This window comes from Heterodontus francisci, chromosome 4 (assembly GCF_036365525.1).
Source record: "Heterodontus francisci isolate sHetFra1 chromosome 4, sHetFra1.hap1, whole genome shotgun sequence".
NCBI lineage: Eukaryota > Metazoa > Chordata > Chondrichthyes > Heterodontiformes > Heterodontidae > Heterodontus > Heterodontus francisci.
The window spans coordinates 169,925,954-169,953,221 of record NC_090374.1 but is presented as its reverse complement, the minus strand read 5'-3'; the positions used below and the strand labels follow the sequence as shown (position 1 = coordinate 169,953,221).

General features: G+C 39.8%; 1 protein-coding gene across 6 annotated transcripts in view; it reads left to right on the top strand.

Annotated features, from left to right (window-relative positions):
* Positions 1 to 27,268, top strand: part of LOC137369376 (coiled-coil domain-containing protein 171-like) — a 285,974-nt gene that overhangs the window by 221,452 nt on the left and 37,254 nt on the right. For 5 of the 6 annotated variants that reach the window (XM_068030508.1, XM_068030505.1, XM_068030506.1 and 2 more), the window contains 2 exons: positions 16,380 to 16,511; positions 23,405 to 23,557. In XM_068030508.1, coding sequence (XP_067886609.1) covers positions 16,380 to 16,511; positions 23,405 to 23,557 — 285 coding nt within the window. Of the gene's footprint in view, positions 1 to 16,379; positions 16,512 to 23,404; positions 24,042 to 27,268 lie in introns of all 6 variants that reach the window. The other variant, XR_010974938.1, reaches the window with a different exon arrangement.

The window sequence follows — 27,268 nt, the reverse complement described above, 5'->3', positions numbered from 1 at the left end:
GCAGAATCAGGAAAATTTATAATGGGGAATAGAGAAATGACAAAGAAGCTAAATGATTACTTTGTGTCTGTCTTCATTGAGGAAGATACAAGAAATCTCCCAGAATTAGAGATCCAAGGGATTAAGGGGAAGGAAAAATTGAAGGAAATTAGTATTAGTAAGAAGGTTGTATTGGAGAAATTAATGGGGCTGAAGGTTGATAAGTCCCCAGGACCTGATATTCTACATCCCAGAGTGTTGAAAGAGGTAGCTATGGAGATAGTGGATGCATTGGTGATCATCTTCCAAAATTCTACAGATTCTGGAACCGTTCCTGCAGATTGGAAGGTCGCAAATGTCACCCCACTATTTAAGAAGGGAGGGAGAGAGAAAACAGGGAATTACAGACCTGTTAGCCTTACATCAGTCATTGGGAAAATGCTAGAATCTATTCTAAAAGATGTGATAAACGGACACTTGGATAATAATCTGATTGGGCATAGTCAACATGGATTTATGAATGGGAAATCATGTTTGACAAACCTGTTGGAATTTTTTGAGGATGTTAGTAACAGTATTGATAAAGGGGAGTTAGTGGACGTGGTATATTTGTATTTTCAAAAGGCCTTTGATAAAGTCCCCCACAGAGGTTGGTTAGCAAAATTAAAGCACATAGAATAGGAGGTAATATACTGGCATGGATTAAGGATTGGTTAATAGGCAGAAAGCTGAGAGTAGAAGTAAACGGGTCATTCTCGCGTTGGCAGGCTGTGACTAGTTGGGTACCGCAGGGATCAGTGCTTGGGCCCCAGCTGTTCACAATATATATCAATGATTTGGATGTGGGGACCAAATGTAGTATTTCATGGATGACACAAAACTAGGTGGGAATGTGTGTTGTGAAGAAGATGTAAAGTGGCTTCAGGGGGATTTGGAAAGACTTAGTGAGTGGGCAAGAACTTAGCAAATGGAATATAATGTGGAAAAATGTGAGGTTATCCACTTTGGTAGGAGGAACAGATGCACAGAGTATTTCTTAAATGGTAAGAGATTAGAAAGTGTAGATGTACAAAGCGACCTGGGTGTGTCCCTGTCAATAAGTCACTGAAAGCTAACATGCAGGTGCAGCAAGCAATTAAGAAAGCTAATGGTATGTTAGCCTTTATCGCAAGAAGATTTGAGTACAGGAGTAGTGAAGTCTTGCTTCAGTTGTATAGAACTTTGGTTAGAACATAAGAAATAGGAGCAGGAGTAGGCCATTCGGCCCCTCAGGCCTGCCCTGCCATCCAATAAGATCATGGCTAATCAGCCCCAGACCTCAACTCCTCTTTCGTGCCAAGTCCTCATAGCCCTCAACGCCCCGATATTTCAAAAATCTATCTACCTCCTCTTTAAATACTTTGTGATCTAGCCTCCACAACTCTCGGGTGGAGAATTCCAGACATTCACTACGCTTTGAGAGAAGAAATTCCTTCGCATCTCCATTATAAATGAGTGTCCCCTTATTCTGTAACTATGTCCTCTAGTTCGCGATTCCCCCACTAGTGGAAACATCTTCTCAACATCTACCCTGTCAAGCCCTCTCAGAATCTTGTACGTTCCAATAAGATCACCCCTCATTCTTCTAAACTCTAATGAATAAACACTTAACCTGTTTAGCCGTTCTTCGACCCCTTCATCCCAGGAATCAGCCTAGTGACTCTCTTTTGAACTGCATCCAATGCCATAATATCCTTTCTTAAATACAGGGACCAAAACTGTACACAGTATTCCAGGTGCAGCCTCACCAACACTGTGTACAGTTGTAACAAGACTTCCCTATCTTTAAACTCCAACCCCGTAGCATTAAATGCCAAGATTCCATTTGCCTTCTTAATTACTTGCTGCACCTGCATGCTAACCTTTTGTGTTTCATGCACAAGAACACCCAGATCCCTCTGTGCTGCACTTTTTTGTGGCTCTCCAGTCTGCTTTTTGATTCTTCCTTTCAAAGTGCATGACCTCACACTTTCCTACATTAAACTCCATCTGCCAAGTTTTTGCCCACTCACTCAACCTATCTATATCCCCTTGCAGATTCCTTATGTCCTCATCACAACATGCCCTCCCACCTATTTTTGTATCATCAGCAAATTTGGATATATTACACTCTGCCCCCTCCTCCAAGTCATTAATATTGATAGTAAATAATTGAGGCCCTAGGACTGAGCCTTTCCAACCTGAAAAATATCCATTAATCCCAAATCTCTGTCTTCTTTGAGTTAACCAATCCTCAATCCATGCTAATACATTACCTGCAATACCGTGAGCTCCTATCTTGTGCAATAATCTTTTATGTTGCACCTTGTCGAATGCCTTCTGGAAATCCAAATACACTACATCTACCGGTTCCCCTTTATCAACTCTGCTTGTTACATCCTCGAAGAACTCTAGCAAATTTGTCAAACATGATTTCCCTTTCACAAAACCATATTGACTCTGATTGCTTTTCTAAATGCCCTGCAATTTCTTCCTTAATAATGGACACTAGCATTTTCCCAATGACCAATGTTAGGCTGACTGGCCTATAGTTTCCAACTTTTTGTCTCCCTCCCTTCTTGAACAGGGGTGTCACATTAACAGTTTTCCAATCTGCTGGGACCCTCCCGGAATCCAGTGAGTTCTAGAATATTTCGACCAATGCCTCCACTATCTCTGCAGCCACTTCCTTTACAACCTTGGATGTAGGTCATCAGGTCCTGGTGACCTGTCTGCCTTTAGTCCCATTAGTTTGTCAAATACTTTGTCCCTCGTGATAGAGACTGTTACAAGATCTTTCCTCCCATTAGCTCTTTGCTTATCTGATATCTGTGAAATGTTTATAGTGTCCTCCACCATGAAGACCGATCCAAAATATTGGCTTAAATTATCTGCAATTTCCCTGTTCCCTGTTATCAATTCTCCAGTCGCATCCTCCAAGGGTCCCACGCTCACTTTAGCTACTCTCTTTTTATATACCTGTAGAAGCTCTTGCTGTTTGTTTTTATATTTCTTGCCAATTTACTTTCATAATCAATTTTCTCCCTCTTTATTAGCTTTTTATTAGCTGCTGGTTCCTTAAAAAAAAAAAATCCCAATCCTCTGGCCTACCAATAGTTTTCGCCACTTTGTATGCCTTATTTTGTGATTGGATACTCTCCTTGACCGCCTTTGTTAACCACGGGTGGTTCATCCTTCTCATCGAGTCCTTCTTTTTGACCAGTTAGACCGCACCTGGAGTACTGTTTGCAGTTTTGGTCCCCTTAACTTAGGAAGGATATTATTATCATAGAGGGAGTGCTACGAAGGTTCACCAGACTTGTTTCCGGGATGGCAGGACTATCCTACTATCCTATGAAGAGCGATTGGGGAAACTGGGCCTGTATTTTCTAGAGTTTCGAAGAATGAGTGGTGATTTCATGGAAACCTACAAAATACTTAAAGGGATAGACAGGGTAGATGCAGGTAAGATGTTACTCATGGCTGGGGAGTCTGGAACCAGGGGACACAATTTGAAAATAAGGGGGAAGCCACTTAGGACAGAGATGAGGAGAAATTTTTTTACTCAGAGGGTTGTGAATCTTTGGAATTCTCTACCCCAGTCATTGTGGAAGCTCAGTCATTGAGTATGTTTAAAGCAGAGATTGACAGATTTCTAAATACAAATGACATGAGGGGAGATGAGGATAGTGTGGGAAAAAGGCATTGAAGTGGATGTCCAGCCATGATCGTATTGAATGACAGAGCAGGCTTGATGGGTTGAATGGCCTACTCCTGCTCCTATGTTCCTATGACCAACTTTGCTCACTTTGCTAACTGTTTTCTTTTTAAAATATCTATAGAAACTGTTACTATCTGTCTTTATATTTCTCACCAGCTTTCTCCTGTGCTATAATTTTTCCCTCCTTATTAATCTTTTAGTCATTCTTTGCTGATTTTTATATTCTGTCCAATCTTCTGACCTGCCATCCATCTTTGCGCAATTATATGCTTTTTCTTTACGTTTGATACTATCTTTAACTTTTTTAGTTATCCACGGACAGTGGGTCCTTCCCTTGGAGTTTTTCTTCCCCTTTGGAATGTTTCTATTCTGTGTATTCTGAAATATCCCTTTAAATGTCTGCCACTGCATCTCCATTGACCTATCCCTTAACCTACCTTGCCAGTTCACCTTTGCTAGCTCTGCTTTCATGCCCTCATAATTGCCCTTGTTTAAGTTTAAAATGTAGTCTTAGACCCGCTCTTCTCTCCCTCAAACTGAACGTAAAGTTCAATCATATTATCGCTGCTGCCTAGGGGTGCCTTCACTATGAGGTCATTAATTAATCCTATCTCATTGCACAATACCAGGTCTGGTGTTGCCTGCTCTAAGGTCCGAATAAGATCTGTTATCAGTTTAGTTTTGGTCATGTGATCACCTGAGCAGTACTTCCATTGTCCACCCAGAATGGGCGGCACAGTGGCGCAGTGGTTAACACTGTAGTCTCACAGCTCTAGCGACCCGGGTTTGGTTCTGGGTACTGCCTGTGCGGAGTTTGCAAGTTCTCCCTGTGACCGCATGGGCTTCCGCCGGGTGCTCCGGTTTCCTCCCACAGCCTAAGACTTGCAGGTTGATTGGTAAATTGGCCATTGTAAATTGCCCCTAGTGTAGGTAGGTGGTAGGAGAATGGTGGGGATGTGGTAGGGCATATGGGATTAATGTGGGATTAGCATAAATGGGTGGTTGATGGTTGGCGCAGACTCGGTGGGCCGAAGGGCTTGTTTCAGTGCTGTATCTCTCTATGACTCTAATGATTTGAAGTGTGAAACTATTGCTATAGAATGGGGGGATGGATGGTGGCCATTAACCACTACTTGTGATTTAACTGATTTATTACAGCTCTGTTTGTTAAATTTCGAGCTTGGAGACAGTGGGAAGTTTATCCTGGCGGCGCGGGTCTCAATGTCTGGAGAAACTGATGCTGAGATCTCCGCATCACCTCTTTTCTTGAAGACCCGCCAGATTTAGTGCCAATCGAGCACTTAAGTGGACAGCGGCGGGCCTTCCATAGGATCTAGGGCCCCGTCGCCAGAAGTCCAGCTCTTGGAGACCTGATGGCCAATCAGAGACCGGCAGCTTCAATTCCACTTTCCTGCCTACTCTCCATAATCCCTTGATTCCCTGAGAGGCCTAAAATCTGTCTATCCCAGCCTTAAATGTATTCAACGATGGAGCATCCACAACCCTCTGGGGTAACCCTTTGAGTGAATTAATTTCTCCTCATATCAGTCCTAAATGACCACCCCCTTATCATGAGACTGTGCTCCGTGTTTTAGATTCCCCGACCAGCGGAAACGATCTCTCGACATCTATCCTTTCCAGTCCCTTCAGAATCTTGTATGTTTCAATGTGATCACCTCTCATTCTTCTAAACTCCAAAGAATATAGGCCCAAGTTACTCAGTCTCTCATCATAGGATAACCCCCTTATCTGAGGGACCAATGTAGTGAACCTTCACTCTACTGCCTCCAGTGCATGTATATTCTTTCTCAGATGTGGAGACCAAAACTGCATACAGTACTGCAGATGTGGTCTCACCAAAACCCTGTACAATTGTAGCAATTTATTCCTGTACTCCAATCCCTTTGCAATGGTTTTGTCTTGGTATGCCCATTCAGGGGAGGCGTTCCACCCATGGTCATTCTATTGCAAAAGTCACCTGGCCCTCGGCAGCCAGCTTATGCAGCCCTTTTAATGTCCATTGTGGTTCATTTTTTTTAAAAAAAAGGAAAATTCAGTTCCAGATGATTTTCTGCTGAATGCAGTCCATGTTTAAAGTTATGAATAGGACATGCCTTTACTGGGCATTTCAGTTTACAGAGCATTTGTCACCTCGCTCCTGTATTACAGCAAGACCAGAGACACATAGCACTAGAGAAATACCATCAGCAATGCCTCCGCCACATCCTCCGGATTCAGTGGGAGGACTGTCAAACAACCACTAGTATCCTTCTTGAAGCCAGATCCACAAGCATGCAGGCAAAACCCCTGCAAAATCAACTTCAGTGGACTTGCCACTATGTCCGCTTGGCTTGAAATCATCTCCCCCGCCAGTTCTTGTTTTCACAACTCTCAAATGACCAAGGACAAAGATAGCCTTCAAAGACACTCTGAAGCTCTCATTGAAGCACGCTGCATTGGCCTTAACGACTGCGAGGAGCTTGCTACCAACTGCTCAGAATGGCGACAACGTCCACCAAGCTGCATCAAGGTTCAAGTCCCAAGGCCTTAATGATAAGGCAGAGCGATGGAAGAGAAGGAAAGAAAAGGAAGCCAATCCTGCACCCGGGATTCCACTACCTCGTGGGACATGCTGCTTCATGTGCCCAAAGATCTGCGGGTCGAAAATCAGCCTGCTCAGTCACATGTAGACCCACGGCAGAAACTCGCAACCCTGAGTAGACATTGTCCTCAAATCGAGGTACAGCCACCGACAAGTGGCATTTAGCCATGCAGACCTTGGAAGGCCTTAGTTTAGGTCCCTTGGGTTGAATTTTACAGACCCCCCCTGATGTCGGGGGTCGTGGCGGGGGGTGCAGTCAATGCCTCCGGGAGAGGGCCCGCACATACCCCGATGCCACTGTGGCGGGTGGGGTGGGGGGCGGTCCATCCCGGCTATTTAAATGAGCCGTAGTGCTTAATATCACAGTGGCTCCGCGACATGCGGCCCGCGCAAACGGGCCAAAATCAGCGGTGGACATATAAATTTCAGACTCTTATCTATGCTTATTCACTTTGAGCTGAATTTTGTAGTTGATGACGAAGTTTCACCACTGGGGCCCAAAGTGGGAGCCGACCCTGCTTTGGCCGGTGGACGGACCTGGGGCAGCATATTTCTGGCAGTGGCCAATTAAGAGGCTGCTGCAGTCCAATTAAGGATGGCAGTCCGCCCCCTAGAACTGACGACAGAATCAGAGGGCTGGCAACTCAGCAGTGCCACCAAGGCTGCAACACCATGGAGACGGCACCTCAGTGGCGGGCGTCCTCAAAGAGGGCTAAGTGTGGTCAGGGGCAGCCGGGGCCAGGCAGCTAGGCTCTGGTGATTGGGGAGTGGGGGTTTGTTGAGCACTAGCGACACTGTTGCCACAAGGGCAGCCCCTCCATGGGCCATGGAGTGCCCATTAAGAAGGCACCCCCCCCCCACCCCCAGAGCCCGCTGGGTGATTGTCAGTTTCACCAGGTGGTCTCCCCACGCAGCGATGAGCCCACCTGACCACACAAAATGCCTGTAGAGGCAGGAAATGGTCTTAATTGGCCACTTAAGTGGCTCAATTAGCCACCCAGCAGCGACCAATTTTCCCACCACTGGTAATATGATATGGCAGTGGGAAGACTTTGGGCTCCCTCCCAGTGCCTTCCCCTGCCATTGTGCCATCCCTTTGCCAATTGGCTGGGAAAATTCAGCCCTTTGTCTCAAATGGCAAAGTGCATAGATGGGTGATAGTAAGGCAATAATGGCTTCTCTGATCGACAGAAGGAAAAAGTGGGCTGGGCTCCTCCTCAATCTTTCAGCCTCTGCTGAAAATGTATAACATTCACTGCCAAAGCACACATGTAGGGAATAATTACTTGACTAAAGCATGAGTCACTCCCTGCAGAGGAGGAAGAGTAAAGGGAGGAAACTGGACTTCAAAAAGTTCTTAAAATGCCCTTTTAACTGTTTTTAAATGGATGCGAAAGCAGCATTATAGATTCCCATGTTATATGGTCTAAATATATATTTTCAGAGAAGGAAAGACAACATTTTATTGTCCACACTTCATTTTTGGGCATTTGGATAGAAATTGCTTTTTAAAAAAAGTCTTTGCCAGTCTTTGCCACTGGTCACAGCATAAATAACATTTTGATAACTTTCAGAGAACCTATTTGCTTTCCCTGTGCCATGATGCATTCAAATTAATTTGTAAATATTGAAATACTATGATTTTTGATATTGTTCTTTGGGAATGTTTCTGTGTCCACTATTCCTCCTGGAAAGTGGTGCGGGACACTTTTTTAACATGAAAAGAGCTATATAAATATAAGAAGTTATTTATTGTACATTAATATCTCTGTCCGAAGTTCAAGCAATGCAGCCTAATGCAGAACTGTAGTGAGGAATAGTTCATTATTGCTGGAACTGAGCAATAACATTTTCGTTTACACACTTGACAAGTCGTGGCTCTAGGATTTTAACAGGACAAAAATAACTGAAGTGTCACATTTCCAGGCACTGTGCATGGCCCAGCTCCCCTTACTTGTAAACTTCAGGTTTTCAATTAAGTTACGCTGTTTGTATTGAAATTTAATGTGCTTCCTATTTCTATCTAACTGTAAATGCAGCTTGTTGTTTTATCCTGTAAAATTTGATCGAGTTTAACAGAAGCAGAATCATGGGATTAGCCCTTGTGTTTAAACCAATAAGAAGACGGGTAATTATTCTTGCTCACACAGCTCTGCAGTGGCGCTTTATGGAACAGGATTCAGGATTATAGGGAGAAGATCAGTTAACAGAGACTGATGTTGAACAACTGACAGAAAAAACAGTTTCACGTTAAGTAAAAAAAATTAATTTTAACAGTCTATGTTGGTCAAAAAGAACTGAGGACGATTGGCAGCTAAGTCGTAATGCAGTGTGCTTGTTTGATTAAGTAATCTACTCATGATATATACACCTAATCTTCATTGAAGCAATGATGGCTGCAGTCCCAAAAGTAAAGCTATATTTCTAGTAATGGAATGCCAATTTCATTCTAGTAATGCTGGATTTCAATTGTTGATTGGGCAACTGCGTTAGTACAGTGATCATGTTTACTGTTTGGCCAATATTAAATTGCTTGTGTTAAATTTTGTAAAGCTTTAGCAAACAAAGTAGCACAAGTAGGTACACCACTGAGCAGTGTATATGTTGAGTGGGAGGAACTCTCAAGTGGCATCATAAGCATGGCCTTGGGCTGTTCCATGTGAATTCTGACAGGGCAAATGTGCGGCTGTTCCCATTTGTAGTATAGACTTTGAGGCTAAATCCATGTGGAGCAAGAGGATTACAGCACTCCTAGCTGAGTAATTTACTTTTTTCTCTTTCCTCCCTCTCTTTAGTAGTGGAAATGATATTAGAGTGGCTGGGTAAATTCAAACCTTGATCAGCTGAATACCTCATTACAGCTCCTTTTAAGGACCCCCATATATCCATAGTAATAATTGATTATATAACAGTCAGTCAAGTCATGTAATATCTGAAAATTAGAATTAATTGAGAGGCTGCCTAGCAGCTACAGCCCTGGAATTTAAATCCCAAGTTTGACTAACATTTGCCCTCTGGTTTTCTTTAGAAGGTAGGTTTTGCCAGGGCTCATTCAACAGATCTGTAAGTGTAAAGGAAGATTGCTGTGGAGCATCACTTCATTCACTCCTATTGTGGGTTGAATGAAGACTGTTATTCAGTGTCAGTGGAGATTCCTGCTGTCTGAAGTATATTACTTTCCTAAGTTTAGAAGGGATAGTTTGGGTTTTTTTGTCAGAGAGGAACAGTAGAATGAAACATTAAGAGGAACGGTCAAAAGAGGAAAAATAATTGCACAATAAAACTTAACTGATCTCAGCATTGTGGCAATACTTATGTAATAAACTCAAAATGATGGTAAGATTAGAGTGTCCTTAAGAATACTTGAGTTTAACATTTGAATTCTATGCAGACTGGTACACCAGAACAGATAAGCTCAAGGCCTGCCCAATACTGGGCTTTGGGCCTCATTTACGTTTGGCTGGCATGCTGGCAAAGCCCACATGAATTGCAGGCTGCTGTATTTCGATGATACAGATGATCAGGGGAGGGAGGGAAGGGAAGGATGGTGAGCCGTGGGTTAAATGTGGACCCATAAAGTGCACTCCTGTAGCTCCCAGCTCCAGATTCAGGCAAGTTTTTTAAACTTATTATTTAGTGGTATCCTGCAGTGGTCCTTTTTAAGCTCAAGGACCATTGGCTAGTCCACATGCAGACCTGGTTTTCAGGCAAACCAGTTTGGTAAATGGGGTATGAGTCCTTATTTGTACATGTAAAGTGTCCTGGATGCCGCTTTTGATTTTTATATACTGAGCTTACTTCATCGGCAGTTATCTGCCCCATGACCTCTACCACCAGGAACAAGGGTAGCAAGATCATGGGAACATGGCCACTTCAAGTTCCACTCTAAGTCACACACATCCTGACTTAGACATAAATTGCTGTTCTTTCATCACCGTAGGGTCAAAATCTGGCAGTTCTTTACCTAACACTAACATTGCACATGGATCGTAGCATTTCAGGGAGTTGAAGACCACCAAAAATGAGATTAACTTGTTATATATTATAGTTTTTGTATCCTGGAATAGAATTTATCTGTTACAAATTTTGCAGAATTTTGCACTTAATCCATGAACATTTCAGAAACAATTTTTGCTATTCGAGTGAAAGATGCACTGGTTGGGTTTGTAAGTTAGATTAATTTGAGTCCCTAAATATTTTAAAGTTTTCTGTGTAGTAAAGTAAAGTAAACTGCAGAGCTGTTAAATAAATACTATAATTTAAAAAAGTTAAATGGTTTTCAATGCATTCCTACCCTTAATGTTTGTTTTGACAAATTGAAGTAAATTGTTTAGTAATTTTTAATTGATGCCCTGTAATGGGGAAACTTTTTTTGAATGATCAAGCTGGAGGTATAGTTAGATGTAAGATACCATTTTTATCCTTCTGGCAAAGAAGAATGCATAACACAGAAGTGACAAAATTACAAATGTGTTATGCTTGAGATAAGATGATATTACACAGTTATCCTCTGTGCGATTTTTTTATAGTAGCAGTTTTAAAGAATAAAATAATTTTAGCCCACAATACTATTGTGTGTTCCAATATTAATCACAATGTAACATTGCCTTCAATTCCCTTCATAGTTGCTATCTCATTAGAAATACTCAATATAATTTCACTAAAATTGTACAGCTGTGCAGGTGAAGTTTATTTTTGGACAAAATTAGTTAAATCTCAGAAAAAATATTTTAGCTTAATGATTGTAAAGTACTTCAAAAATGTAAAAATGTTGATTGAAAATTTAGCAGTGAAATGCAAATGCTGTAAATTCAACACACTGCTGGCATTGAAGACAACACCTACTGTGTTTGCATTTTCTCTGGATTTAAAATCTAAATATTCACTCACCCCAAAATGTTTTTATGACTGAAATATGTAGTTACATATGTTCATTATTTATACCCTGTAAGCAAGTTAGATAAATGCAATTGTTCAGGGTAGAACAGATGAAGTCTTTATTAAGTTTTGCCAATGCTTTTTTCCCCTGCAAAGCTCGACTTTGTCCAGTAAATGCATTTTAATGCAAAGCTTGTTCAAATATATACTCTTTAATGTAGAAATAAAGAAAAAGGATATCATCTACTTTGCTTGGAGCAGGTCAGCAAACAGAGAGAGAGGAGTAGTAAATCAGATATTATTGACAGAAAGGCAGTGTAGAATACCACACTGTTTGGTCTTTGGTGTCATATGTACATTGTTCCCTGCTGTTATTGGCAATCTTCTTTTGTATTCTGACACCAAACATTTCCCTGGTGGCTGTTGTCACAGAAAAAAGAGAATTATCAATATTGCAGTTAAACCTAACTTTCAAAGATGATAGCAACTCATTGGAGGGCTCTGATTTAATGAATTTTCTTTGATTTTTGGTGAGTTTTTAAACATCAAACAATAAATTGGCCAGGGTGCAGTAAAATATTTAGATCTATTGACTGTAGCTGTGAGATGGAGACTGCAAAAGAAATCACTTGTGGTTTGATGTTGATAAAATCTGAGCACTTTAATTCACTTGAGTTTTTCCTTTTATCAGCCTGAATTTCTGTAAAAAGGCTAAAGAAAGATTTTTTAGAAGTATTTTAATGACTAATTATACATTTACTACAGAGCTAGAGATGAGTAGACCCTTGCTGAACACGGTCATTTTTGTGATAACTGTTACCAGCAAAAGATTTGTATGCATGCAGGTCCAATAACTTCCTAAGGGATGTGATCTCCTACATCCCCATATGCCTTGTGTCCAGCCCAAAGCATGGATAATTAGTTCACTCAAGACCCAGCATTTCCATAAAAATTACATCACAGTATTTCTATCTTGTAGATATTTGCTCGGTCAAGATAATTGCTGGTACTTGAACAACAGGGGAAATGTGAAATCTCAATTCCTAAAGTCAAAGCCCTGGAATAAAAAGAAGGATTAATAAAAGAAAAAGCAAAATCGGACTTTTTCTAATATTTCCTCAGAAAACAAATTACGTTTCTTACAAATGATGCCTTTACTTTTTAAAATTGGATTTTAGAACTGCACTCTTAAGTAAAGATCAGCACCGCTTAGATCACAGTATCTCTCCTTTCCACCACCACCACCTGCCCTCAGTGCCTTGGTTTTTTCCATCAACGGTCCCTGTACTACTGAGCCACTCAATAAGTTGTTACTGGCAATGTGTTGTGTAAAGCTGAAGAATAACATTTAAAAAGGGCTATGCAACACAATAATACATTCAACAGTGTTCTGGGACCAAGACTCTGTGTTATGACTCTGTTTACAATATTCTGTTATATAAATAAACTATCATTAAATAATGCCCACCTGTGGGGGATATCGCAGAAATGGGGTTAAAATTGATATGCATGGGCTATTTTTCGGGCATAAAATGGGCACAAAGCATATCAATTTACAGTGGGACAGACACATAGAGAGAAGATTGGGAAAAGGAAGGCAACCTACCTTCAGAAAAGGTGAGCTCTTTCCAAAGTAGTCTCCTTCACCTTTAAAGTCAAAATTGCCAAGTAATGTTACAATAATTAAAGTGGGAGGCTAACTAGCATAACACAAACTGCATGTGGCTCTTTGTACCATTTAATTCTGATTGGAGAAATATGGATTAGCCACAATGAAACAGGCAGCCTTCCTTCCATTTTGACCCATTGGACATAACCTGTAACATGCTGCCATCCTCTGTACCTGAAAAGAAGCCAAACGTTGTCACCTGGAATAGAAGTGTTACTCAAGTAGGCTTAAGTGATTATGTTAGTAGACTAGTATTGCAGAGGCTTGGACTAACAATCCAAAGAGCAAAGCATGTCAAAAGTCACATTTTTGTGCTAGATTTCAAATACTCTTGCTTATTTACTGCTGTATCTGCAGTGAGAACATTTGTGAAGAAACTAGCATAGTATATTTAAAATTTGTGGCTCTTTATCAGAATACAATTTCTGTTTCTGACTCTTGATATTTTTTCGGTTGACCATACCTGAAGTAAATGAGAAAAAAAATCACAATTCTATCTTAAAATTCTGACTATAACATTAATTCACAAATTAATTAAACATATTTTAAACAGGCTAAATAAACCCTAAGCCCAATAAAATCCTACATCTTCAAACTTGACTGGTTGAATCCAGATTAAAAATCTTCAATATGTTTAAGATCCATATCCATACTTCAGATTCTTGCTTCATTACTTAAGGTAATAGTAAATGTATCTGTCTGCATGGAGTAGCTCAGCAGGGAAGGAAACCCCAACCTCCCATACCTTGCAGCATCTGAGAAAATCAATGTTTTTTTTAAAATAAGTTGAACAAAATTTTGGTGAATGTTATTTCTCTGTATAATATTGGGGAGTACTTTGAATTAAAAAAAATCCCTGAGACACATCTCTTTACTAATTATTCATTCAAGTATTTTGAGTACTTATTTCTGTACATTTCATTATTTGAAAAAGCAATTTTACAAAATAACATTTTAAAGCTAAGTATAATACTGAATAGTTAATGATTTCATCACCTATCCATTTTATTTTTGAGTTTACTATTGACTATTTTGTATTAATGTGTTATTATTAGGTGCTTCTTTGAGAACTGGATGATAACTAGACTTTTTGAATGAGTAGCATGTCCAATATTACACACAAGTTATTCTCTCAGATTGTGGCTATTTGAAATTTGGAATAGAGAGATGCTGGAATATTGCAAACTTCTCATTTTTGGACATGGTGCCATGACCTGGGATTACAAATGAAGAGACAGGTTTTATACTCTTCAGGATGTTTTAAGGCAATCCAGCATATTTCGATAACGCAGTTATTTTATTCGGATGCTTTTGTAACATATCAAGCTGTAACCATGATACCTTGTTACCCTCGTTTAAATATTTACAATAGAATTATTTCGGTATCTTTTATTTTGTAGTATGATATGTCAGTGAAATAGATTGAATACTAATTTTCATGTACCTAAAATCAGCAGTTGGACAGAGAAATTAATAGCTGCTGAATTTTATTTATGTAGTGTGTCAGACATTAGCCAGGCCAAGAACACCATTTCATATGATGTTTCGCAAAAAATTGTTCCCACATGCCACACAGTTGCATTCCCCAGCATGAATTTTAATCTTTTTATTTAAATGCACCTTTGTCCCACTTTACTTTGGTCATGCCAGAAATACATCAGAGTGATGTAAGTTAGGAACACAGGAAAGGGCACTGAAGGTGGTTGGAAGTTTCTGACCCATCAGATTAGTGATCTGAAGTTTTCATTTATAAATGTTTTAAGCATTTTCAATAAATGGCGAGTGACATGATTTTATACTGCTCCAAAGTGCAGTAAGGGTCTTGTGCAGAAAAAGGTATACACACCCATTAAATTAAAACTGGGAAATGCGCTGACAATGTTCTCACATAGCAGCACAATGCAAATGTCATGTCATAATGTTAATGAGCATAGAAAGAATGTGGTATCTAGTTTATACAGTGCAAAGTTACATTTCTATACAGTCCCTAACATTAATACAATTTTGTATTGGTGCAAGGGCAGTAAAATCTCACACCCCAAATCTCCATAGAGTGTGAATTTGTTGATCTAATTTACGTTCATCCAGAATTCTTGATATTATTACACTACATTTATGTAGATCTGAATTATCAAGCAGCCTTTTTGAGGCTGGAAAATTTTATCTTTAACGGTAGAGGCAGATGTACATACATCTTACATAGTGCATTTTCACAAATGACCCAAAGGTAATTGCATATTTAAGATTTTCATATTTGTAATATATAATGCTGTGTATTTTCTCTAAGATGACTAATATTGATCACTGCCTCTGCAATCTTGCAACTGTTACAATCTATCACATTTTTCTGATTTTCTATATTTTTATTGCTGACAGTAGAATTAGTAGTTCTACATATCTGTATAGTGCAATGGTAATTCTTTTGAAAGGATCTTATTAGCTTGAATGTACCTAAAGCTTTTAGTACGGAAGAAAAACACAAATTTGTTTCTAGAAGTGCACCATTAAAGACTTTCATGAAGAAACAGTAATGAGCAAAAAGTCTGTGGAATAATACATATTAGAATTAATTTTGCTGTGGAGTAAAGCTAAGTGCTGAAATAGCTGTGAACATCAACACATCACATGCCAACTTATTCATTGGCCACTTTTTCATCTGTATTTCAATAATAAACACCTATTTCTGTTGAATATACCTATTGAAATTAGTCAGGAAGGTATATCCTTCAGCCCTTTTCCAAAATAAATAATTGCTATTTCTGTCTAAATGCATTTCCTTTCCATCCTGAACTAGATTCTGAACAGCAAATTATACCTTACAATATTTTTTTTTAAATCAATTACTTTGCATTCAGATTATCCAAGTCTCATTTATTTCCAAAGAAGATTGCCAATTTTTCATCTGCATATGTGTTCAAGGTGAAAAAAGCAACAAATTTACAACTTCCATGGGTTTGTAATTAATGTTATTGTTTCTTTTTAAAATGTTCTTCGAACCTTGGTAAGACTTTTATTGAATTAGCTAGTACCATAACTTAGTGAAAAAGTGTCTTTTTCCACAGGGTGGCAGTGTGATACAAACAGCTTGCTTGTTTTATGCTTCAAGATCAAAACCAGTTAATGCATGATATAACTTGCGTTTGTCTTTAATGTTTTACTGTGCAAGATTTTTAAATGCAAGGACATGGCCTAGAGACTTAACCACAGTGCTTTGAAAAGCTTGTTGTAGACTTGGTCATAAGAATTTAACTGCTCAAGGGTTTAAGGAAAGTATTCTAGTGACTGGAGAAGGACTCCTGGCAACTTTAGTACACTATCTTTTTAAAATTCTCCATGGCTGTTCTGAATTACTGATTTATTTGCAACAAAAAATCAATTAGTCTTAAATTTATTCATGGATTTCAGGCCTAGCGATCAATGCAAGTCCACTCAGCGGGCTCAAGGGGACCCAGTTCATCCTAGTTAATGTGTCTGAAGGGGAATTACCATTGATGCTGTTTTCTCTTCCTCAGGTCAGAGATCAGATCTCGCTGTCATGGTCTGTGACAGCAAAAAATGACTTCACCCTGCAGCTACCCAAGTTGCACCTGGAGACCTTCGAAGCAAAGGGACTGAAGGATGGGCTAGAGGTTGCATCATTCCAGGTTAGGGTCCTCCACAGTGCACAGAGTTAATCTCAAACTCAGGAGCTGATTGTTTATTATGGCTTAGTGATTCGCTGATTGATTTCATTTGCTGTCAGTTAAAGCTCCCTTAATGTCAGTTTTCTTTGCATAATGCCTTGAAACAAAGGCTGATGAAGTTCCCCAGATTGAAGTGGCTGACATAAACTGACCCTGATTTGCCCTATTCTGCATGGTAATTTAAGCAAAAGCAGTTACTGGAAATGCTGCCATGAATATGAAGACTACCACTGTTATCAGGATGGAATACAATATTTCTGAATACTGAAAAAAAAAGAAAAGGACCTTAATGTGAATGTGTCTACAGCACATAGTGTATGCCACATTATTTTATAGCAAAATTGGGATGAAAAAAAATCAGGAGAGAAAGTAAGATATAAATACTATTACTGTATCATGCACTGCGCATTTTAAACAGTTAATGAACAGGTTATTTGCTTTTAGACAATTCTATGATTGTGCATTGAGTGTGGAAATTTACACAGCTGTATAAGTTAGTTCACCCTAGTTTGAGAAGTGATGAAATCCTATAAACTTGTAACAATTACACCAGGCCAGGGTGCTTGGTTTAAAAAAACATACTATACAAAGATCACCAAGTTTGAAATTTATATGTTTAATCAACTATTTAAAAATTTCAATTATGATCAATTACTATTAAAGACAAATCTGAATGAAAGTAGTACTGGTTGGCTTCAACATTTGAAAACATTTAAAATCAACTGTAAACCTATAACCCCAGTGGAGAGATAGGTAATGGCAAAAGTGTGTTAAATAATGACATGAAATTGCCTTAACAATCATATAATCAAGGATATGAACAACCTACTTTCTTTAATTATATTGCCACTTGTTAAATTAGTAGGCTGGGAAGTATAGGAATGCATACATACCCAACTGGTCTTCCTTTTTATAAAAACATTTTAATGTCAAAAGCTTTTTTTCCAAAATGCCAGATTTTACAGTACAATGAACATAGCTCTATTACCAGATCACAGATCATATTAGATCGCCATGACTCAGTTACAAAACTATTTGAAGAAAATCTCATCAGTGTTTTTATAACATAGGAATGCATAGGAATCAAAAGACCATTGTGGGTGATCTGCCTGGTCCCAGTATTCAAAACATACCATGGGGGGGCACTGCCCATCCATTTGTGTCAGCATTATGTCTGAGCCATTCTGAGACCAAGACCTTGTTAGCTTGCTGCCGCAAGTTGGGGGTGCCATATATATATGCACCACTGTAGCTGGCTCGTTCTGGGAAGTGGATTTTTTTGCAGGGGGGTGGGGGGTGCTGAAGAGCTGGCCAAGAGGACTACTACTCTGAGTCTACTTAATAAAATAAAACCTGAAAGATTCCTGAGTTTTTCTTTGAGCAGCCTCAGCTGTGTTTGTAAGAACTGCAGATTAGGCTGCTCGCCACCTGGTACAAATGGAGTGGGCACAGCTTTTGCACCACTCATAATGTGCCTGAAAATTGTATCCGTGCATAGGGCATGGATTTGCATATTTAAGCAGCCTTTTACCCCCCCCCCCCCCCCCCCCCCGTCTCAGGAGAGCATGCTGCTCGCCCATTTGCAGACCTGTATCAGACAGGCCTCACACCCATTTATCGACCCTTATCAGGCAGGCCTCACACCCATATCAGGTAGGTTTTTTACCACTTACAAACCAGTAGTGGACAAGCCTCTCGCCCAATGACAGACCTCCATTAGATGGGCATTGGTCTTTTATTGAATGGCTGAGGTGCCACTTCCCACCGTCCCCTTCCCAAATTTTCAGATGCTGGATGCCTGTTTTGCAAGCATGGAATAGGCAGCCAGCAGTTGCTAATCACTATCTTCCCAAAGCTTTTTATACTACACCATTCCTTCTAGCGCAAGAAGCTCGCTTTTGAATATTATCTGGCTCCCTCCAGCGATACCTCCATGTATTCACCATCATCTATATTAAATGGAAACTGTTCACCTTCCCTCTCCGCTCCTTTCCCCCTGGTTATCGAGTTTGTGGTTGTGTCAAACAATATAACAAGCAAGTAAAAATGTCCACTCATCTCCACTGGGTAAGTGACATTGAATAAAAAAGAAATCTATTCTACTGAATTATGAAATAATTACAAATGTTTCGAAGGACAGTTTGTATGCTTACCAGAATCCATCACCCTATATTTCTTACTTTAAAACATCCCTCTGGAGCCTGGAAGGGAACATCATGAATGCAGTAACTCTTGAGCAAACCGATGTAAAAATATAAATAAATATAAGGGGATTCACATTCCATCACTCACCCCCTGCAAAATCCTTTCAATAGGTTGATTTTTCAAGGGGTTCTGATGTGGAAACTCCCTCTATTTCAGTACAAATAATGGACCTACAGGTGAAAGTTATCATTTTTTTAAAATGGATTCATTTGAATAATTGAAACCCATGCAATTACAGTGGAATTAAACAAAATTATTTTAAAGTAAATGATATTTTTGCATCTATTGGACCAAAAGTGCTGCTTTCTGTAATTTTAGTAAAGACAAAGTGAGTATAAAGTGGTGTAATGTTGATGGAAAGCGCTAATTTCCATGGTCATCTCTGCTTTGAGTGCTGCTCCCCTCCAAAACTGAATTAAATAGTACAAACCAGAAGGGCAATTTATCTTAAATTCTTGTTAAAGGTCAGTCATTAAAAAAACTCATGCAAAATTTTTCTGCTGGGAATGACAGTCAAAAAGTGAGTATATTTTACTTGAGGTGCGAACTGGTGTTTTTGATCGTAAAGAAGGAAAAGGAAATATTTGAGCGAGGTAACTGCTATATCAGAGTTTTTCACTTGAGAACAAGGTTGCAGTGACCATTGGTAAGGGGAGTACCAGAGGTGGGGTAGTCATTTTAGAAGGTAGTCTGTTGTACATCATACAGACAATTATTTTCAGCAGAGATATGGGAGCATTAAGGAAAGGTGGATTATTGATGCCGAATTACATTTTGGAATATACTATTTATAGTTACAGAAATATTTTATGAAGTGTATACAGCTCTATGATGTGCAAAAACACACTGTAAAATTAAAACATACAAAGCACACTCTTGTTGCTGCATTGTTGACTTTATCCAGTGACTAGCTGAATCAAGCTAACCTTCTAGTAACAGGGGAATAGAAATCAGCCAGTCAGTCACTATTAACATCCAGGTAGCCATCAGTAGCTGTCACCCACCAGATGCCAGCCAGCAATCATTGGTGGAGCTTCCATCATACCTGAAAGTTTTACGGTAAAGGTCAGCAGTGTCTTGTGCACGTCTTGTGATACCAGTGTTTGTCTCCCACTGTTGCTAGCTCTCTAGCTGCTCTACCATTTACGCAGCCAAAAATCAAACATATGCTTGGCAGTCAAATTTTTGAAGTGGGCATATGCGATATACTGGCATGCATCCTCATCTATACCCTTGAGCAGAGTGTACTCCGGGACTGCAAAGAACTTCGAGAGCAGTAAACACTACTGCAGACAGAGGTTCCATTCCAACTTAATCAGTTATATGGCCAGTGCATAAAGAAGCTGTGATTCAGGTGTGCGATATGGTCTAAAAAGGCTTACAGGGATAGATGGCTATGAGAATTTTGCTACCAGTGGCATTGAAGGCCACCACTGCGCTGTAAGCCTTTAGACTACACAGACCACAAATCATCTGCGAGAGCCATTCCCTTTACTGTAGCACTCTACTAAAGAAGTAAGCGAAGCTCTATGTCACAACACAACCCACTTACATAAGTTGCAGCAATAATCAGCAACAATAGCTGTGTGCAGTAGCAGTTCCACACTGCTGCTTTCCCCAAGATACAGGGCATCACTAGCAGTGACCAGTCTGTGTGCCTACCAACAGCACACTATTGTACACCTAAACAGGAAAGCCAATTACTCTGTAAATATGTGAACAGGAGTCCACTCTTGCATATGTAATGCATGCAGTTCCGTGCAAGGCTCTTGGCGAAGTGGGGGAGTGTGAATTATGCTTTCATTATGAAGCAATCAAACATGACACAGCTGTTTGAGAGAGAGGGGGATTGATGACTGACCCTCTGAGCTATGCAGTTCAAACATGGTTGATGGCACAATTACACAAACCCCTCCATATGCCAGCAGAGAACTGATTCAGTGAACACATAGGCAAAGCAAAGCCTCTGTGAGCACATGTTAAAGCCCATGGGATTAAAGGGACATTGGTAGCATGGATACAAAATTGGCTAAGGGACAAAAAGTAGAGTAGTGGTGAACAATTACTTTCCAGACTAGATGGAAGTATACAGTGGTGTTCCCAGGGGTCAATATTAGGACCATTGCTCTTTTTGGTAGATATTCATGACCTGGATTTGGATATACCAGGTATAATTTTAAAGTTCACAGATGGCGCTAAACTCAGAAATACTGTAAACAACAAGGAGAATAGTAACAGAAGTCAGAAGGACATGGTCAGACCAGTGAAATTGGCAGACACAAGGCAGATAAAATTTCATGCAGAGAATTGTGAAGTGATACATTTTTGGTAGGAAAAACGAGGAGAGGCAATATCAACTAAATGGTACAATTTTAAAGAAGGTGCAGGAACAGAGAGCTGGCGGTATATGTGTACAAATCTTTGAAGGTGACAGAACAAGTTGAAAAGGCTTTTTTTTTAAGATACGTGGGATTTGGGGCTTTATTAATAGAGGAGTAGAGTACAAAAGCAAAGAAGTTATGCTAAACCTTTATAAAAACACTAGTTAGGCCTCAGCTGGAGTATTGCATTCAATTTCGGGCACTACACTTGGGAACAATCCCAAGGCCGTGGATAGGATGCAGAAGAGATTTGCGAGAATGATATCAGGGATGACAAACTTCAGTTATGTAGAGAAGCTGAGTAATTCTGCTTTACAGCAGAGAAGATTAAGGGGAGATTTAATAGAGGTGTTCAAAACCATTAAGGGTTTTGATAGAGTCAACAAAGATAAACTTTCTCCAGTGGCAGAAGGATCAGTAACCAGAGGGGACAGAATTAAGGTGGTTGGCAAAAGAACCAGAGGCCACGTGAGGAAACAATTTTTACATAATGAGTTGCTACGATCAGGAATGCGCTGCCTGAAAGGGCATTGGAAGCAGATTCAGTAGTAATATTCGAAAGAACAGTGGATAAATACTTGAAGGGAAAAACATTACTGGCCTCTGAGGAAAGAACAGGGGAGTGTGACTAATTGGATAGCTCTACCAACGAGTCAACACAGGCACAATGGGCCAAATGGTCTTCTGTGCTTCCTCATTCTAGGATTCAATTATTTTATGTTGGGGTGCTAAAGCAGAACTTTTAGTGCTTGGCCCTTTAAAGGTACCTTGCAATATGCTGTAGAGAAAGTCTCTAAAATTAAAATGGTATGCTGCACAGCATAGCCACAGACAGAATGCTGACAGTGGACTTGTGTGAGAAGCATGTCATGGAAGGTTGTGGCCATCATTCGAGCAGCTACTGCAGGTACCATGGGGACAGGTATGGAAGAGTCTCATTGCCTAGTTCATTCAGTGAGATCTGTATTTGGAAAGTATCACTTTCTATTGCATGCATTTACAATCTATTTGATCATTGACTGCATTACTGTTTAAAATGATTACTCTGTTGAATAATTTGTTCATAGACACTTAAGCAATTTATTAATTTCTTCATGCATCTTATCTTTCAACCAAATGCAGTAAAGAATGCCTTTCTGTGATTGAATGCAGTGCTTTATTTTTCTTCATTCATAGTCTGATGATGTAGGATGATATTGGACAAAACAACATTCCACACTTGTGAGGAATTTTTGTTTCCAGGTGTAATCATTATATCAGCTTGTGTTCCCAGGTTAAAGTTGAATAAACATGCCCTCTTTTAATAATTCTGAGCTATATGTACCAAAAATATGTCAAATGTGTGGACCTTCAACATATACTTACTATCTGGATAATTTTACTTCAGGTGATAGTACATGATTTCAATTGCAGAAGCATCAAAGATGGAGCAACCTCTAAGTAGCACAGTTGGGGGGGGTATGTTAAAATCTCTTCTGTATAAAGCAAGCTTTGGAAAATAATTTTTGCTGTTACACTTTGGGAAGTAGATAAGCTCCAAAGGGAAAGTAATTCTTTGAACAGCGAAATATAGTTTACCTGTTATGAAGAACTCCATTAATCCCAACTGTATTATAGTAATGAGTGGATATAAAGTTACCAGCATTACAGTACCATTTTGACTCGCTTCTGCAGTTAACTTGATTATGTTGCCTGATCAATAGTATACAGTTGGGACAGCAGTTCTCCATAATACACGTAAACAGAATTTTATTCCCTGTTTCTCTGATGTGGTACAGTTAGGCTATTTTCTGAGAGCTGTCTGCCACTTTAAAACTAATAATTTACCAAGCTTTATAAGTGATGTTGGAAAAATTGTTTTGCGATGTGGTTCACAGACAGGATAAAGTACTACATTAAAATGTTTGGATAGACTATACACTTTACCCTCGTTATAAGGTTGTCGGTTATAACAGTTTCTCTGTCAAAAGGTTACAGGATCTTGACTCCTGACATTTCTACACTTTATGCTACATTATGTGTTGTGCACTATAAGCACACACCTCAGTAAACAGAATGCTTTGCTTATAAGAACTGTGATATAATCAGTATGAAGGGGATTAGCAAAGCGGTGTCGTTTAAAATTTGCGACACGCAGTAAGTAGAGTTGTTTCTCAAAACCTGTCATTTCAATAAATGTGCTCTACTAAATGCTTTGTGAAATATTTCTGTATAAGCTTTATCATTGTTGATAATTACCTTTGTCTTTTTTTTGTTCTGTTTTGCTAGAATTTAACCCAGACTTTCATGGACATTTACCAGCTGGCTAGCTCCAGGGTTACTGCTTTGGAAACAGAAATCACTTCACATCAAAAACACATTGCAGCTCTCAAATCAGAACTACAGACTGCATGCCTGCGTGAAAATAATGGCTTAATTCCAGTAAGTGTCTGTTTTCGCACATAATGGTTTACAGATAGGTCACCCCTAAATTGTCAACAGCAGATATAGGATGACTATTGCTCACTATGATGTAAGAAAATATTTGTATTTATAGCTGACATTTTGGCCATCAACAAAAATACTATAACAAAATATGTTTTGGCTTGTCCCTAATATATGTACTATGAAAGGTTAACAAATTAAAATCTTAATTTCTATTCATGTGTGTAGCAGAACGGTAAAAAAAAATGACTGGCCATTTTCCATTGTAGTGCACCTGTTGTCAAGAAATGTACTGTAGAAAATTAAATGTTTTGTTATCCTGTTAGTAAATATACCAGCATGAAATTCGGTCACGCAGTGCTTATTTCCCAGATGTTAAACGGCCTCCAACAGATGGCAGGAAGCGCATGCTCATTACGAACCGAAAGTGGGCCGACCGCCATATTGGTAAAAGCCAAATAATTTACACCTAAAACAGACAGTAAGTCCTTTGCGTTTGAAAATAAGTGGCCTAATGCCTGTTTGAGACATCCACTGCGGGATTGGTTTACCCTCGACTGCCCAGCCTTGAATAGGCGAGCTGCCTTCCAATCTCTACAGCTTGCTGGCTCAATGGAATTAAGACCCAAGGCCCAATATTGGGGGGAAGGCGGGGGGGTGTCTCGGGCCTCACCATTCCACCCCACCTGTGCGTTCGAAACTGACCACAATGTAATTTTTAGGCCGTAGTTTACAGATCAAATGGAAAGCTCGACAACTGTCTACTATCTGCCATTACCAGGCACATTGTTCTACCATATGTGGCCCTAGCCGTCATGTAATGGGCCTACTTTAAAATGCTAGTAAAATCTCTTCAGACCCTTCTACAATATTTTCAACTGTCGCAAAACTTTTATTGTGTATCTCATATAAAAGTGCAAGGTCAAGAATCTGTGTTAAACTAGCAGATCTCTCACGACATTGCTCACAAACGGCCTGCTGATGGTCTGTTTTATACTGATAGCAACAAAATGTATTAGTCTGCGAAGGTGGCCTTCCGCTTTGAGGATAGTGTAGCTGCAGAATTGGAGCTTCTAAATTTCTGCCTTCGGGCCAATTTGAACAGGAACAGGAATGTATGTTTGACTTTAACATGTAGTGAGAGTCTGTAGATTATTGATGGTCCCAATTTAACCAACCCAGTACAAACCATGATGTTTTTCAACTGATGAATAAACATTGGCCCTGATTTTACAGTCAGCATCGAAACAACAATGCTCACCGCTGACCTTGAAGGAAGCTGCCCACAAGATTTAGCGGCCTCTGCAGTGTGGTTTTCCCCTTTCCTGGCAGATCTCTGGGAGTACAGCAGCAGCGATGGTTGCTTGCCTGCTTGTTGCCAATCACATTGAAGTATTCACACACTGCAAACCAGAAAGTTAAAAACACTTAATAGCCTTCACTTTTAATTCGTTATCTGAAAATTTGAATTAAATGAACATGATTGCATTAAGGTAGAAACCAAAATAAAAATAAACAAAATTTTTAAAAGAGCAAAGGTTTTTTTAAAAAAAAAAGTGGAATCCTTTATCATCAGGCTGCGTTTGCTGACAACGCATCCACTCGGTGGCACAGTACTGGCACATGTGCAAATGCAGCCTCATCGACTGAAACTTCACTGTCTGCGTGTCTCAGGAAGCTGACAGTAATAAAATGACGCTGCTCAATTTGACACAAAAAAACCAATTTGACCCAAACCACCTCACCCCCCCAATGGCTGCAATCGCTGCCTCCACCTGCCCCAATAGTATCCCGCTCCATCCCACGATTGCTGCTTCTCTTCCCACTCCCAATTGCTCGGCACTCCATCCTGCCACTCCTGTCTGCTCGCTGCTCACTCTCCCCTTGCCGCGTGGAGAAGTGGTGGGGTGAGGGGGGGGAAGTGGCGATGCGGGAAGCGAGTGGTGAGCAAGTGGGAGAGAATGGTGCAATGGAGCAGCGAGCAGGTGGATGCTGGAGGGATCAGCGAAGAGAAGCAGTGATCGCGGGAGGGAGAGGGGTACTATTGGGGGGGATGGAGGCAGCGATTGCGGCCATTGAGTAAAACCCACTGAGTAAGAGTGGAAGTTCCTGCCAATTCAGTTGATTTCCATTGATTGCAGTCTGGGGGTTGCCTCAACATTGCACCCTCTGGCGAAGCGTAGACTCGCTGACAGCAACTTCTGGATTTCTGCGTTATTCTGCGTGTGTGTGCATTCCAGAAGTTCTGTCAGTTTCAGTGGAGTTATCAGTGAACACTGACAATTTTACCATCATTGCCACAGCAAAATCCAGACCATTGTATTTTTATTTTAGAAATGAGTACAAGGTGTACATTTAAGACCGTAAAATTGGTCAGAAAATAAAAATGAGGTGGAGTTGTTGCAGATTAAATATTAATTGGATTAAGGTGATGAAGCATGTAATGACATATACAGTGACATTTTTAGGTGGAGGAAATCGCTGATTTTGTCGTCCTGGATGTAAGAATAGGACCGTTGAATTGGTTAGTTTAGGTCTTCAGTTCACTGGTGCCAATCTGGTTGCTAGGAGAATCTTTTGGGGTATATTTCGCTAAGGTATAAAGATAAAGGAAAACAGCTATTAGAATTTGAACAGGAATTGGGGACGTTCATAAAATAGTGCGTTACTTCAGTGCAACCTTTTTGTATATTGAAAATTATATTTCATGCTATTAGTTTGTAAACAATAAATATTTCATGGTGTGAAGATTAATTTTAAGCATGCTGTTTGCATCCAGCACTTTCAAATATGCTGTGTTGTGCTTCGTAGCAGCTTTCTGTTAGTTTGTAGATAAAGGCCTTTCCAAATTTATTCTACTTTATGATCTTGATCAAAGAAAGGGGCAAAATATTACAAGAGGACAGAGGTTCAGATGATTAAAAGCCAAATTTAGGGTTGGCATCAGGAAGTCCTCCTTTGTTCAAAATGATAAATGAATGACCTCTGAATAGAGTAGAGCAACAAAAATTTTCATTTATATAACATCTTTAACATAGTAAAACATCCCAAGGTGCTTCACAGAAGCATTATCGAACAAAATTTGGGACTGAATGGCATAATGGGATATTGGATAGGTTTTAAGGACTGTTTTAAAGGAGGTAGAGAGCTGGAGAGGTTTAGGAAGGGAATTGCAGAGCTTAGTGTCTGGGCAGCTGAAAGCATGGCCGCCAGTGGTCGAGCAATGAAAATTGGGGGTGCGCAAGAGGCCAGAATTGGAGGGGCACATCTCAAAGGGTTGTAGGGCTGGAGAAGGTTACAGAGATAAGAAGGGGCAAAAACAAGCATGAGAATTTTAAAGTCCAGGTGCAAACCTCAGAATCATTGGAAACAATCGGATATTGCAGCTTTAAGATCTTGATGGATAAATAAACTAAGATGGCCAAATAACCTTCCTCATCTGTAGTGATGCGAATGCAACATGGTAATTTGAAGTAAAAATACCATTTACAAATTTGAGAATATGCAAATATTCTTCCTTCGTTAGTCTCTGCATACCTTGATAGGGTCAACATATTAGCAAGAGGTGTCACCAGGAGTATCTGATCCTTTAACATATTTCCATTCAGAACTCTATTACTCCTCCTCTCATCTTATATATTATAAATAGTGCTCCTGAAGTGACCATCTTAAACTGCTACTCAATTGCGAAAACATTCTCGTCTGGAC